This window comes from Rhinoderma darwinii, chromosome 10 (assembly GCF_050947455.1).
Source record: "Rhinoderma darwinii isolate aRhiDar2 chromosome 10, aRhiDar2.hap1, whole genome shotgun sequence".
Classification (NCBI taxonomy): domain Eukaryota; kingdom Metazoa; phylum Chordata; class Amphibia; order Anura; family Rhinodermatidae; genus Rhinoderma; species Rhinoderma darwinii.
In genome coordinates this window covers 44,477,467-44,493,214 of record NC_134696.1, presented here as the reverse complement: position 1 = coordinate 44,493,214, position 15,748 = coordinate 44,477,467, and the positions used below count along the sequence as shown (strand labels likewise).

The 15,748-nt window shown below is 43.7% G+C and overlaps 1 protein-coding gene across 1 annotated transcript in view; it reads left to right on the top strand.

The window, feature by feature from the left end:
* The first annotated feature begins 3,166 nt into the window (after nucleotides 1-3,166).
* ZPR1 (ZPR1 zinc finger) overlaps nucleotides 3,167-15,748 on the top strand; it is a 24,477-nt gene continuing 11,895 nt past the window's right edge. Inside the window, exons 1-8 of the mRNA XM_075839798.1 lie at nucleotides 3,167-4,119; nucleotides 4,493-4,654; nucleotides 5,976-6,066; nucleotides 6,143-6,213; nucleotides 7,835-7,921; nucleotides 10,950-11,072; nucleotides 11,208-11,261; nucleotides 11,473-11,539. Coding sequence (XP_075695913.1) covers nucleotides 3,997-4,119; nucleotides 4,493-4,654; nucleotides 5,976-6,066; nucleotides 6,143-6,213; nucleotides 7,835-7,921; nucleotides 10,950-11,072; nucleotides 11,208-11,261; nucleotides 11,473-11,539 — 778 coding nt within the window. The 5' untranslated portion in view covers nucleotides 3,167-3,996. The remainder of the gene's footprint in view (nucleotides 4,120-4,492; nucleotides 4,655-5,975; nucleotides 6,067-6,142; nucleotides 6,214-7,834; nucleotides 7,922-10,949; nucleotides 11,073-11,207; nucleotides 11,262-11,472; nucleotides 11,540-15,748) is intronic.

Genomic DNA, 15,748 nt, shown 5'->3' with positions numbered 1-15,748 from the left:
CCGCGCGGGTACACACCTCCTTTCGTCGTCGTTGTCGTAGCTTACCTCTTCACTGCTTCGTTCACTCTGCTGTCAGGAGACGGGGGCTGGATTAGAAGAGGAACCGACGGCATATTATGACGTCACACTGAGCGCCGAGCATGCGCAGTCCAATAATGTGAGAACAGCTTTCATGTGCAGTGGAGTGAGAGAAGCTGTCAATCAAAAACAAGGAGGCGGAGTCAACTCTGAAACGCCGGAGGAATGAAAATCGGACTCTTTTCGAGTGAAGATTTGACTCTTTTGTGCTCATTTGCATACGTCGCGGGACCACTGAAAACCGGAATACTAAAAGGTACAGAGCCGACTTTGAACATATTTATAGGTTAGCTAACAATGATTTTTCACCCACTTCCACAAGGTATTGCTGGCTTGATACCAAAAATTCTGGTGACAGGTTCCCTTTAACCCTGTGTAGTTTGATCCATTCACACTCTCATCTATCTGTCCCCTGCTTCTTGCCAATCCTCAAAATGTATGTTAGGAAGAAGTAGGGGAGTAGAGGAGCATGACGGCAGGATCAGACTACACAGGGTTTGTTTGCTGTCTGTTAGCATAAATATGCATAGGAACTGTAAACATAAAGAGATTTTTTTGTTAAAGACTTTTTAAAAAGTTGCTTCAATTTGGGTGTATTGCAGAAATAAAAATGTTTTTGAGAAGACGGACGTTGCTGCTAATGACTAATATAGGCTGCGTGGTTAAAGGGATTGTTCTCTTTGAACAATCCCTACTTGTTAGAAGGGTCCATTGACTATAAGGCTGGATTCACACGACCATGTTACGTCCGTAATGGACGGAACGTATTTCGGCCGGAAGTCCCGTACCGAACTCAGTGCAGGGAGCCGGGCCCCTAGCATCATAGTTATGTACGACGCTAGGAGTCCCTGCCTCTCCGTGGAACTACTGTCCCGTACTGAAAACATGATTACAGTACGGGACAGTTGTCCTGCAGCGAGGCAGGGACTCCTAGCGCCGTACATAACTATGATACTAGGAGCCCGGCTCCCTGCACTGAGTTCGGTCCGAGGCATTCAGGCCGAAATACGTTCCGTCCATTACGGACGTAACATGGTCGTGTGAATCCAGCCTTAGTGTCCATCTGCTGGGACTCCCATGGATCAGCTGTAATCTGTGGAGAAACCTGTCAGAAAGTGTTCAATTTCCCTGCAGCGCCACCACAGGGGAAATGAAACATTACACAGTGCCCATTCAAATCATTAGATTGTCTGTGTAATGCAGGACAGGACAGGTCCTCCCAGGTAGCCGCTCTCCGCACTGGTCAAGAGATGTGTATGGCTGATCAGAGGATCCCCCTCTATTAACTATGAATAGGGTATATGAAAATGGACTTTCTAAACTACGCAGCCTCTTTAAGGGGTTAAATAGGATTCCCGACTAAAAGTAGAACAGAAGCCAAAGTTTTTCAGTTATGTTATATATATAACATAACTGACAAACAAATAAAACAACCCCTTCTGTTATCTGTTATGAAAGGTATGCAGTAGTTGGGGCAGGAAGCAGATGACTCCATGAACTTCATAGCGGCTGTACTGCAGCTTGGCCGCTATTCCGTGACAGGAGCCGTCTGTCAAGTGCCCGGAGGCAGCCGGTGCAGCTGATCGGTGGGGAGTCCTGGTGTCAAATGCAATTGCGGGAATCCGATGGGTTGCCATGGCAGCCGGGGGCATAACAAAGGCCCCCAGGTCTGCACTGGCTATATACTTATTAGGACGTGCCAGAGGCATGTCCTAATAGATGCCTATCAGTTTTATACTGACAGGCAGTAATGCTCTGGTGTACGAAGTATACCAAAGTATTATATCTGGAATCTAAAGATCGCATAGTGAAGTCGACTAGTGAGACTGAAAAAATAATTAATGTGAAATAAAAATTAATAAAAAGGTACACATTAAAAAAAATAAAACCATTTTTTTGCCATAAAAAAATTGTTTTATTCAGTAAAAGTATAAAAATAAAATAAAAACTACACCTATATGGTTTCCCTGCAATCGCAATGACCCAAAAAATAAAGTTAGTGTATTATTTAAACCGCAAGGTGAACGGCGTAAAAAAAACCTGCAAAAGCCAATGGCATTTTTTCCCATCCCCCCCCCAAAAAATAATCAAAATGTAATCAATAAGTCCCATGTACCCCAAAATGGTAGCAATGAAGTCCTGCAAAGAACGAGCCCTGATATGGCGACATTGATGGAAAAGTACAAAAGTTACGGCTCTTGGAAAGCAGCGATGCAAAATAAAGTTATTTTAGTTTAAAGGGAATGTGTTAGCAAAACATGTTTTTTTTTTTTTAGTTAAACAATTAGTGTGTAGGTGATTAAACATTGTTCTAATTTTTTTTATTTTTTTCACGAGTCAGGAAATATTATAAATTGGATTAAATTTATAATATTTCCCAGTGCTGGTCACTAGATGGAGCAATTCCCAAAATTGCAGCATTGCATGTGGTAAAGCAACCACATTGCTTTATGCTGCAAAATTGGGAAAAAATCCCTCGCTCTAGTGAGCTCTCAGAATCCCCCCCTCCTTTATCCTGGCTAGTGCCGGGAGAAATGAGGGGATTGAACGGTCTAACCTCCTACACTGTGTGTCGCCATTTTTTGAGCTAACACACAGTGTATAAGGTTTACATACAGTAGTAAAACACACTGAAACACGAACATACATAGAAATCACTTACCTGCTCCAGTCGCCGCCGCACCCTCCGGTCCATCCGCTCCGTCTGCTGCCGCTGCTCCAAGTGCACAAGTCCGGAAGCCGCGACCGGAAGTAGTAATCTTACTGTCCGGCCGCGACTTCCGGTCCACAGGAAAATGGCGCCGGACGGCGCGCATTTCAAAGTGGACTGTGTGGGAGCGGCGCATGCGCCGTTCCCACACACACGGCGTACACGATAGTGGATGGAACGGGCCCCGTTCACAGTCCCTATGGGACTGGAGCTGCCGTATTCCATGTCTGTATGTGTCGTTAATCGACACATACAGAAATGGAAAAAAAAATGGCAGCCCCCATAGGGAAGAAAAAGTGTAAAAATAGAAAAAAGTAACACACAAACACACAAATAAATATAAACGTTTTTAATAAAACCCTAACATAAAACTGATATTAAAAAAAAATAATTTGGTGACACTGTTCCTTTAAGTGTTTTTATTCTGCAAAAGTAGAAAAACATAAAATATACATATTTGGTATCGCCGTAATCGTGCCGACCCATAGAATAAAGGTAACATGTTATTTATGCCGTAGACAGTAAACGGCGTAAATGTAAAATGCATAGAACAATAGCTAAATTACTGGGGGTTTTTATATCCCCCCCTCCAAAAAAAAGTTAATAAAAAAATTCTATATACCTCAAAACGGTGCCATTGAAAAATACAACTCATCCCACAAAAAACAAGTCCTCATACAGCCATGTCCACGCGAAAATAAAAAAGTTATAGCTCTTTGAATGTGACAATGGAAAAACTAAAAAATTGCTTGGTCATTTGGGCCCAGAATGTAAGCAGGGGGAAGGGGTTAAAGCTCTGCCTCATTTACTTTAATGGGGTTAAGCTGCGGCACCAGGCACGGGCCATGGACAAAAGTGGTTTTGTTTCTGAAGGAAAAAGTAAACCCTTTTTTCTAATCCTGGACAAAATTATCGACCGGCTACATAACACACAAGATAGTTTATCACACTAAGCACCTTCCACTTTAACCACAAGAGGCGCTGCTGAGCACAACCACGGTAGTTGCACTTTCCACTTTAGCCACACGAGGCGCTGGTGACCACAACGCTGCTTTAATACTGGGTGGGAGGTCTACACGTGTGGCTGACAGCTAGTTCCGGGTCATGTGATTACCGGAGAACGCGGCCTCTCTGTCACGTTCCGGTTACCGGCGGGTTACAGTCACGCTATTGTAGTGTATACGGGATACCGCGGCTTGTCAACAGCCATGTCGCTTCTCCACGACAGCGAAGCCCAATCTTCTGTTCCGATGTTTCGGGACATCAGCGCCGATGATGAGGAGCAGCAGCCGGCGGAGATCGAGTCCCTGTGCATGAATTGCTATCAGAATGTGAGTACAGGGGCGGCTGCTTTTATTTGGGGTCGGTCTAGAGCAGTGTGCACGGGGGAGGCTGCAGCCTGGACGTGAGCGCGCACGTCTAAAACTAAAACAGGTGTGTTTATTGTTTTACCAAAGTTTTTTTTTTTGGGGTGGTCACAGATGAGTCAGGTTTTGTTGGGGCTTCTTTCCCCGAGATGGCCCCAGTTCTCCTACGTGAAGCGTCTTCTGCACAGCGTCTGTGGCATTTGGAGGATCTTATAAGGCCGTGTGCTGCCGACCTGACACCGATACTCCTGTATACACATGGTGGCTTTCATGTCTGTCCTGTGGCTAGTGAATGTTATGATGTCATCATTCTAATGTGCGATCACTTTCTCTGCAGGGGATGACCAGGCTTCTTCTCACCAAAGTGCCTTTCTTCAAGGAGATCATTGTCAGTTCGTTCACATGCGATTCTTGTTGCTGGAGCAACACTGAGATCCAGTCTGCTGGCCGCATCCTGGAGCAGGGGGTCCGATTCTCACTCAGCGTCACAAACAAGAGGGTGAGGCACCGTGTAAAAGCAAAGGGGTATTCCTAGAATCGACAATTATCACCTATCCACAGTCTGATTGCTGGGACCCCTACAGATTGAGAGAATGGGCGTCCTGACCCCCCCTCCCCTATTTTTCCTCACTGCGGAGGACATTGAATAGAGCGGCGGTCAAACTTGCCCGCTCCGTTGAAAGTCGATGGGAATGATGGAGACAGCGGAGTACAGCTCTTGACCATTTCCGTCAGTCCCATAGGTGTTGAATAGAGCGGCGGACACATGCTCCACCGACGCTCGATTCAAGCTCCTCCCTGCATGGGGTGCAGTGAGAAGGATCTGGAGGCTTGGGACCCCCGTTCTCGTGGTCTATGGGGGTCTCTGCAATCAGACAATTATTACCTTTCCTGTGGATAAGTGATAATTGTCGATTCTGGCAATAACATTACTCGTTTGGTATAAAGGGAAATACTTTGTTTCTAACAAACACTTTAACAGGGAGACAAAAAGTTCTCCCTACTATCACAGACCTATATGGTAGGTCCTACCTTTTTGATCCGCACCTATCTGGAGAACGGGCTCCCAACTGTTTCTATAACTCATAGAATGGGGAGCCGCCCCTGCTTTCACTCTCCGCTGGGGTGCAGCAGTCCTTGGCCGACGTCACCAGGCCAAGTGGGGGTCAGGGCAACCCTGTTTTCTAAATAGTTATGGGTCCCCGATGTAGGACCTGCCCCAATCAGACATTTATGGCATATCCTGTGGATATGACCTAAATGTCTGAGGTGAGAATACCCCTTTAAGAAATAAATTCCCAGAGTGCTGGATCCCAGCCACCATCTTTGTTTCCTTGGCAGCAGGACTGGAGGTGATTGTGGCAGGTACTAAAACATAATACAGCACGTCGGTTCAATGTGAATGACAACACCGGATCTCCACAAGAGAGGGGAGATCGGCCATTGTCTCCCACATATTGCGCCCTTTGTTGCTCAGCAACAGTCCAAACACATTGGGACCGCAGTTTAGTAATCTGTGCAAGTACCGGACCCCCCACCACCCTGAATTTAGATCACTATAGAGCCCTATCACTAAGGTTGGTTTACTAGAACCAGGTGCGGTCAGTGTCTTACATGACGCTAGATGCCATAGTATTGGCCTCCTCGGAAGATGCCCGGTTCTTGTTTGCTTAACCTTGGATGTGACGGTCCTGCACATAGTGGATTCTGTATGAAACATTTGGTTTTGTCCACGTGATGGAAACCTAGGATATTCATAGTGTATAAATGCTTCTCTTGTGTTAATCGTATGGCAATATCTAACGTTTCTTTCTGGTCAGGATGTGAACCGTGAGGTAGTAAAAACCGACTATGCAACCACACGTATCCCTGAGATAGATTTTGAGATTCCTGCTTGTACCCAGAAAGGAGGTATGTATAAGTGTATATAGTCCACCTGTAGTCGATAACATGTACCATGGCTTACGGTGTGTTTTGTCTTCTACAGCTCTCACCACCATTGAAGGAATCTTAGAAAGGACCATTGTGGGTTTGGAGCAGGAACAGCCCCACAGGCGGGTAAGAATTTACTGCTGCGGTAGGACCAATGTTAACCGTACACTTTACTGATGGATCGCATACGTGGAATTTCCTTGTGAGTTAAGCGATTACATTTCTCTAATGGAAATAAGCAACCGCAAAGTGTTAAAGGCTAGGTTCACATGTCGTGGTCAAAATGTGTTTTTGCTGCGATTTTACGAAGATCACGGCAACAAAAAACGCATTTTGATTGCGACGTATGGGCAACTTCATTTCATTGTGAAGGTCCCTCCTGCGACTAATTGACTGAACATCAGAAATCGGTGAAAGGACAGGGCTACACTGAGCCTGGTTTTTCACATCACGGTAAAAAAACGCATTTTGGCGCGACGTGTGAATTCAGCCTGATACTTTTTGTAGTGTTACTGATTGATTTTAACTATTGGGCCACAGCTGCTGTCCAAATAAATACATTGAGTTGTATTCAATCTTGCGGACTGCAGCCGTCACTCAATAGTTAAAATCAATCAGTAGCGCTACAAAAAAAAGTCTCCGCACTTGCTAAAGTCATTGTAATGCATGCTCGCCTGTGCTCCTCCAGAGCTGCTGTTCTGGCTCTTTGCTCTGGCTAATGGAGAGGATTAAAGGGGTTGTCCACCTTCTGATGACCTATTCACCGGATAGGTCTTTAGTATGTCATCGATGCGGGTCCAACACCCGGACCCCACACCGATAAGCAGCTCCGGTGGCCTGCGGGCACTGGGACATAGCATAGCGGCCGTACTGCAGCTTGGCCGCGATTCCGTGGCCGGAGCCAACGGCTTCCAGCATGTACATCCGGTGCACGGTGGCAGCGGACCAGCTGATCTGTTCGGGACCCGGGTGTTGGACCCCCACAGATCATGTACTAATGACCTATCTGGTAGATAGGCCATGAGTTGTCAGAAGCTGGAAAACCCCTTTTAAGGATTTATCAATAATGTCGCAGGGAGATCTGGTGATGTATGAGGGTATGTTCACATGCTGAACAAAAAACGGCTGAAAATACGGAGCTGTTTTCAAGGGGAAACAACCCCTGATTTTCAGCCATTTTTTTAAGCAACTAGCGTTTTTTGCGGCTGTTTTTGGAGCAGTTTTTCTCTTGAGTCAATGAAAAACCGCTCCAAAAAATGGCTCGAGAACTGACATGCACTTCTTTTTACGAGGCGTTTTTTTTACGCAGCCGAATTTAAAAACGGCTGCTTAAAAAATGCCCCGTGGGCACGGAACGCTGTTGTTCCCATTGAAATCAATGGACAGATGTTTGTAGGCGTTCAGCCCCCGCATTTTTAGCCGTTTTTCAGGCCAAAAAACGGCTGAAAATAGCCCGTGTGAACATACCCTGAAAACTATAATTAATTTGAATCTCCAAAAATTTCTCGGCTGTATTCAAATGGGGAGCAAATCATCTGTGACGGTATTTCGGACCCTCTTACTCCAGTTTTAGAGATGAGACACAGAAATCTTTCCTAGTACTTTGTATAATAAACCATATAGGTAAGTCTTATTTGTATGTACTAAATTACAATAAACCTTTTGATATTTCAATGTTAGCGAATGTTCCTGCTACAATTACCTGGTCATGACTATTGTATAAGAGTTGGATATATTTTCCTTTTAGGCTGAGAATATACAAGTTGCAGAGAAAATTGATGCGTTTATCACAAAACTTCAGAGCTTAAAGGACGGAGAGATTCCCTTCACGTTTGTAAGTAGATTGTTCGCTGATACCTGAATATCTCTTAGAAGAGTGGGTCTAACTTTAAAGGGTCGTCCCATTAGGGCAAGCCCTGACATTATGCCCTATTGGTGCTTATGGGCATCATAGATGTAGGTCTCGAGTGCAGAGCCGCTGCAGGAGAAATGTGCCGCCATCCATAGCTTTCTGTGCTGTTGATAACTGACCTTCCGTCTCTAGATGGGTGGGGTCCCAGTGATCAGATCACAATCCCGGGCTGGGTCCTGATCGCAGTCTTCCTCTCAGCCTTTTTCTGGCAGCTGGGACAGAAAGCTGGTGATACAATTCAATATGTGCTATCCGTCCTTCATTTCTATGTGAGTAACACCGGATCTCTGCTAGAGCGCGGATATCTGCCGCTGTCACTCATGGATCGCATACTTTGTAGCTACGCCGTGGTCCAAACACAAGCTCAGCTGAAAAATGATTTATTATGGCAATTGAAAGCTTTCTATATGAATGATTCTAATCACCCCAGGAAAGTTTTCTCCTATTACTAATGGGCTATATTAATTTCACACACACAAAATTTTCTTTAGGGGTTCTTTTTGAGATCTTTTTATTAACACTGGCTTTTGGCTCTAATGGAAGGCTAGCCGAATGTATGTATTCTTGGACTTCGGTTTATTACCAGTGTCTGGTAATAATGTAATATAAAAAATATACTGCCACAGAACTGTGAGTTTTAAAGGGATTGTCCCTCCTGTACACCCTTTTCAGATTAACACCACCCGGCGATCAAGTGGTAACCTGCAGGGGAAATGTAGCATTACATGGCTGCCATTCAGCTGTGTCAAACCGTGTAATACATGGTCGCATTGAGGGGGGTTGTCTAGATGTGAAAACCTCTTTAAGGCCTGTTCACACGAAGTGTCTTGCAGGCAGAAAATTCTGCCTGGAAAAATCACCTCAGGTTTTTTTGGGGCGTCTTTCCGCTCGCGGGGGAAAAAACACCTTTACCTCCCATTGAAAACAATGGGAGCCAATTTCGGTCTTTTTTGCCACGGCTTCCGCGGCAAAAGACTCTGTGTGAACTGGGCCTTGGGGTACGAACAAACACAGCGTGAGCAGGGCGTGTAAAGCAGCGCCAGGAAAAAAACAAAAACTTTCAACCTTACCCCTTCCCTCTTCTCTGCGTGTACTCCAGCCCCCTGGGATGACGTTGCAGGCCATGTGGCCACTGCAGCCTGTGATTGGCTGCAGCGGTCACATGGGATGAAACGTCATCCCAGGAGGCCGGACTGGAACCAGGGAACTCTGGGTAAGTCGAACTTTTTTTTTTTCCCTCGATTTTTGGGGAAAGCCCGCAACAGAGCTGCGATTCTGCAGCATTAATTGACCTGCTGCAGCTGTAGAAACCGCGCCGCAGGTCAATTTATTTGCGTTTTTTTGGTGGCTTTCCCCCCCCCCCCCTTTGTTGGGATGAGACTTGTTGAAATCTCGCTCACACTGTGCTCTACTGTATTACGCTGCAGATTTTCTGCAATGAATCCGCTGTGGAAGAAGACGTCTGTTATCTTCGCTGATTTTCGGTTATTTTTCTATTAATTGCCCAGCGCTAAGTGACACTGATAGAAAGGGCTGTAGCCATCTGTATAAGTGGGGACACACAAATTAGGAACACAATTTTTTGGGGGTTATGTTGACAGCACGACTATATTAAGTGTCCTGCATATAGGCGAACTGTCTTCGTAGAGCGTGATTTTCTCATAGGCTTATATGCAGATCATATAATTACTTGTGGAAGCCCATATACTCCTCTAGACCATTTGATAAGTATTAAAATTATTCAGCGGTCTCCCTTTATAAGATTAACATAAGTCACGATTATTACCCGATCACCTACCATTAAAGGAGGAGGCGGAGCTTAGGAGTAGGTTTGACTTTACACGGGTGAGGAATGGATTTCTATACTTCGGGATTATCATCGCACCACGCTTACAGGACCTAATTGAAAATAATATGGATTCATTCTTGGCAGACATACGAGCAGAAATCATGGATAGCGAAAATTAATATAAGGGGGTTGTCCAACCACAGAAAATGTTCCTAATTAGTTAGGAAATGTAAAATGGAGGCACTTACTAATATACTTCTACTTTTGAAACTGCAAGAATGTCCAGATTTCCCTGTCCTGTGATGGGGTCCCGGAAATGGAGAAACCACCAATGAAACATTGCGTGTGCTGAAGTTCTTGCTGAACTTACCATTCGCAGTACTATCTGTCCATCACTGAGGTGGGGGCACGGTCCTCTATCTCGTTTCTTTGAAATTTTAAACACTTGTTCCTGCTGACTTCCTAAATCTGTGAACTAGAGTGTGGCGTTCTGCTGCTGCTGACACTCTGTATCCCCACAATAGAGTTGCTACGTATTGCACTAGGCTGATCATTGTCAGCTGCGGACTTGAATCTTTTAATTTCTGTGTAGTCTGTCCTTTGCTACAATAGCTTGATAAAAATGTTGTTATTTTAATCAATTTATAGTTGGAAAACAGGGCTCATCTTGCCAGCAGGCATTCTTTTGTATCGATTCCTAATGCGCCCACCAAGTCTTGCGGTCCCTCTCCTCAGTGTTTGCTAAGAGTTCTCCATGGCCTGACGTGGGCCATGTAAACGAGTGCTGATCAACGAAACGGCTTGTTGATCAGCGCTCATTTGCACCTTTCACAAGGAGGTATGTATGGGGATTAGCGCTCATTACTACGATCGTTCATCCCCATGCATTTCTATCATGTCAGCAGCACTTCTCCCTGTTTTGCTGCCGACAATGTTTTTTGGCTGCATAAACGATACAATCCGCTGATGAATGAGCAATGATCGCGAACGAGAGATTTGTGAATGATGGTTTGCCCGATAATTGGCCCGTGTACTTTCACTGCTTACATTTTTTTATTTTTTTTACTGGAATTCAAATCTTGTCTAGAAGAGGATTATACTGCATTAGTGTACTATGCGTGAGTAACGGCTAATATAAATGCACACTTTCTCCCTTCCTAGATTCTAGATGACCCCTCTGGGAATAGTTTTGTAGAAAATCCATTTGCTCCCCAGAAAGATGAGGCCCTGACTGTTACGCACTACAGGAGAAGTAAAGAGCAGGATTCCTTGCTGGGAATAGAGGTACGACACTATTCATAGTCATATGGCAAATCCAAACATCGCTGCAAAGTTTCTACTTATTAGGATTTCACTGGATTCGGGCAGATAATTCCGTTCTGTTCTTCGAAATTAATTCCTTATTTTATTACGGATTAGAGCTCGGACGGCCAAAAGAATTCAGAAGAGAAACCAGATGATCTTAGAGATGAGGTAAGATCTATGCGTCCATAGAGCCATTGTACCGGTCACATTGTGCATGCTGGATATTACTAGAATGGTCTATTGTACTAGTACAGAAAGTTATTTTCTTAAATTCTTTTAGCTCTTTGGACATCTAATATTTTATGCAAAGTGTGAACTGTGCTTAGAGAACACACATACATCTGCTATAAAACAAGTGATCCTTTACCTTCCCTTACAGGTTCTTCAGTTCCAAACGAACTGCCCCGAGTGTAATGCTCCTGCAGCGACCAATATGAAATTAGTGCGTATCCTTTACAGCTAAATGTTATCCTTCAATAAAACAACTTAGAAAAATGTTGTTGAGATTTACAAAGTTACGTAATGTCAAACTGTCAATGCTTCTCAGTATCAACCAGCTATTGGCCGCTTTGTTAGTAACGGATGTTAACGGTTTGTAGTCCGCTGCTATGGAGCGTCTGACAGAATTGTGTCCAGCAACTAATCCGGTCAAAAGAAAATGTTGCTTTAGTTTGCTGTGGCCAATTCAAAGAACTAGTACATAATTTATTCTTTCCAAGGACTTTATAAAGGACATGGGGACATTAGTTGTGTATGGAAGAAAGATGTTTCAGACATCAATATAAGAAAGGGTTCTTTACAGTTAGAGTAGTTTAAACTATGGAATGCCCTACCCCAAGAGGTAGTGATGGCAGATACTATGTCAGCATTTAAAAAAAAGGCTAGATGTTTATTAACCCCTTCTATCTTTGGCCACTTTTGACCTTCCTGAAAGAGCCTCATTTTTCAAATCTAACCGGTTTCACATTATGTGGTAATAACTTCAGAATGCTTTTATCTATCTAAGCGATTCTGAGATTGTTTTCTCGTGACACATTTGACTTTGTTACTGCCAAAATTTGCTCGATATATTTAATTGTGAAAAAACACCAAAATTTATCTAAAAATGTCAAAAATTAGCATTTTTCTAAATTTAAACCCTTAAAGGGAATGTGACGCTAGAAAAAATTATTATTTTTTTAGTTAAACATTTAGTGTGTAGGTGATTAAACATTGTTCTAATTTTTGAAATTTTTTTCACGAGTCAGGAAATATTATAAATTAGATTCTAATTTATAATATTTCCCAGTGCTGGTCACTAGATGGAGCAATTCCCAAAATTGCAGCATTGCATGTGGTAAAGCAACCACATTGCTTTATGCTGCAAAATTTGAGAAAACTCACTCGCTCTAGTGAGCTCTGAGAATCCCCCCCTCCTTTATCCTGGCTAGTGCCGGGATAAACGAGGGGATTGAACGGTCAAAACTCCTACACTGTGTGTCACCATTTTTTGAGCTAACACACAGTGTAGTAGGTTTACATACAGTAGTAAACACACACTGAAACACGAACATACATAGAAATCACTTACCTGCTCCAGTCGCCGCCGCTCCCTCCTGGTCCGTCCGCTCCGTCTGCTACCGCCGCTCCAAGTGCACAAGTCCGGAAGCCGCGACCGGAAGTAGTAATCTTACTGTCCGGCCGCGACTTCCGGTCTACAGGAAAATGGCGCCGGATGGCGCACAGTTAAACTTGGACTGTGTCGATGGGATGAGAGGGAGCTCCCTCCCTCTCTCCAAAACCATTCAGATGCGGCGCTTGCTATTGAGCACCGCATCTGAAGGGTTAAACTGGTGAGATCGATACTAATATCGATCTAACCCGTTCGAGCAGGGACGCCCCCAGCCGTCCACTACCTCTGGCAGCTGAGAGCAGGGAGATTTGACAGCTCCCTGCTCTGTTTATTTATTCCGATTCAGCGACGTAAAAGGTCTATTGCATCGGAATAAAGCCCATTAGTGACAGATGTAAAAAGAAATTAATTTTTAATCCAGTTTTTTGTAACACAAAGTTTTACCAGAGAAATGCAACTCGATATTTATTGCCCAGGTTCTGCAGCTTTAGGAAATATCCCTCATGTGGCTCTAGCGTGGTAATAGACTGAAACACCGGACTCAGAAGCAAAGGAGCACCTAGGGGATTTTGGGGCCTTCTTCTTTGAATATATTTTAGGCACCATGTCAGGTTTGAAGGGCTCCTGCGGTGCCAAAACCGTGTAAACCCCACAAAAATGACCCCATTTGGGAAACTACATCCATCAAGGCATTTATTAAGGGGTGTAGTGAGCATTTTCACCCTACAGGACTTTTCCATATACGATTGCGCTGTGGATGGTGCAAAGTAAAAATTATTATTTTTTCCCTAGATATGTCATTTGTGGCAAATATGCCGTGCCCAGCTTATGCCACTGGAGACACACATCCCAAAAATTGTTAAAAGGGTTCTCCCGGGTATAGTGATGCCATTTATGTGGAAGTAAACTTCTATTTGGGCACGCTGTAGGGTTCAGAGGGGAGGGAGCGCCATTTGGCTTTTGGAGAGCGGATTTTGCTTGGTAGTAGATTTGTTTGAGGCTTACTGGTATTTCAGTTTATAATGTGGGGGCATATGTAAGTTGGGCAGAGTATATCAGGGGCATATTCAGGTGGTATAATAATGGGGTAAATAATCCATAGATGGGATTGCTTCACAGTATAACACATTTCTGCACAGGCGCCGGTGTCGTGCTGATAAATGGTCCTTCCTTATCCCCCTTTTGGTCCACACTCCGCATTTTTGCAGTTTGGGGAATTTTACTGGGAAGCTGTTGTCCTGGTATAATACGGGCGCCCTCGCTTCCAGCAGATATGTTTGGGCCCTCCCCTTCCTGGTTCCCTAATTTTAGGTCCTTGATAATTCGCCTCTTGAAACAGAAGAAATGTTCCCCTCGGGTCGGCACATCTGCATATATTTTTTATTTCCTGACTTACTGGAGCCTTAACTAATTCTATTTTTTGATAGACGTAGTGGTATGAGGGCTGTTTTTTGCTGCAGGATGAGCTGTAGTTTTTATTGGTACTATTTTTGGGTACATGCGACATTTTGATCACTTTTTATCCTATTTTTTGGGAGGCCAAGTAACCAAAAAACAGGATGGATATATATATATATATATATATATATATATATATATATATATATACACACACAGTTCACCATGCGTTATAAATTACATGTTCGCTTTATTCTGCGGGTCAGTCCGATTCTGGCGATACCTAATTTATAGCACTTTTTTTTTTTGTTTTACAACTTTTTGCACAACAAAATTACTTTTGTAAAAATGTATTTTTTTTCTGTCGCCATGTTGTGAGAACCATAAAGTTTTTTAGTTGACGGAGCTGTATGAGGGCTTTTCTTTTGCGAGACGAGCTATAGTTTTTATAGGTACCATTTTTGGATACATGTGGCTTTTTGATCACTTTTTATTCCAATATTTGTAGGCCAAAGTGACGAAAAAACAAATTCCGGTATAGTCTTAAATTTATTTTTCTTGTGTTCTTTTTTTTTTACGCTGTTCACCGCGTGGAATAAATAGCATATTTTTATTGTTCAGGCAATACGGTCGTGGCGATTCCAAATATGTATGGTTTGTTTATTTTTTTCAATAATAAAGGACTGGAAAAGGGCGCTTTTGTATTTTATTACTTAACTTTTTTTTATTACACTTTAAGTCCCATTAGGGGACTTGAAGGTCCAACTGTCTTTTTTTTAAAAAAAATTTTTATAATACAATGCACTACCCATGTAGTGCAATATATTAGATCTCTGTCATTCACTGACAGTAAGCCGATTATGCTTCACCTCCCAGCGGGGTGTAATCCGCTTTCGTAATGGCAGCGCAGAAGGCCATTGTTAGGCGATTGCAGAGCTGCCGATCTGCTAGCAACCTCTAAGATGCAGTGATCGCTTTCGATCGTGCAACTAAGGGGATAATGGCAGGGATCGGAGCTAGCTGAACGGCTTCTGTGCTAGGCAGACTTGGAGGCTAGTATTAGGCCTGCGGTTGCCGTTGCAGCCGCCGGAACACCGGCAATTTCATTGCTGGGGTGCCGATGAACTGCAAACTTCATAAATGCAGCGATTTGCTTTTGACCGCTGCATTTAAGGATTTAGTGGCAGGGATTGAAGTAAATTTCAGTCCCCGCCATTACAGCCGGATGTCAGCTGTAATACACCGCTGACATCTGGTGATGATGGCACCGACTCAGCTTCTGAGCCGGTGCCATTCATTTGGCGTATGGATACGGCAAAATGCGGGAAGCACTGGCTTTCTATGACGTATCCACACGACAAATGTCGGGAAGGGGTTAATGCCATTCGTCCTGCATGACATGTAATTGGATGAAAAAGAGACACAGGTCCAGCAAGTACAGCCTTTTTCAAACTATGTAAAGTGTACCTCCCAATTATAGAGCGAATTCTAGTGCAGGATTTAGATAAATTATTATTTTTCTATAAACTTGTCAAGCTGATTCTCAATGTAATGTGATCCTACAGTGCTGGTTTCCATGACCGGTCTGTGCTGCTATTCAGGAGCAGAATCTGCTTAACAAGTTTTATATAGAAAAACAATAATT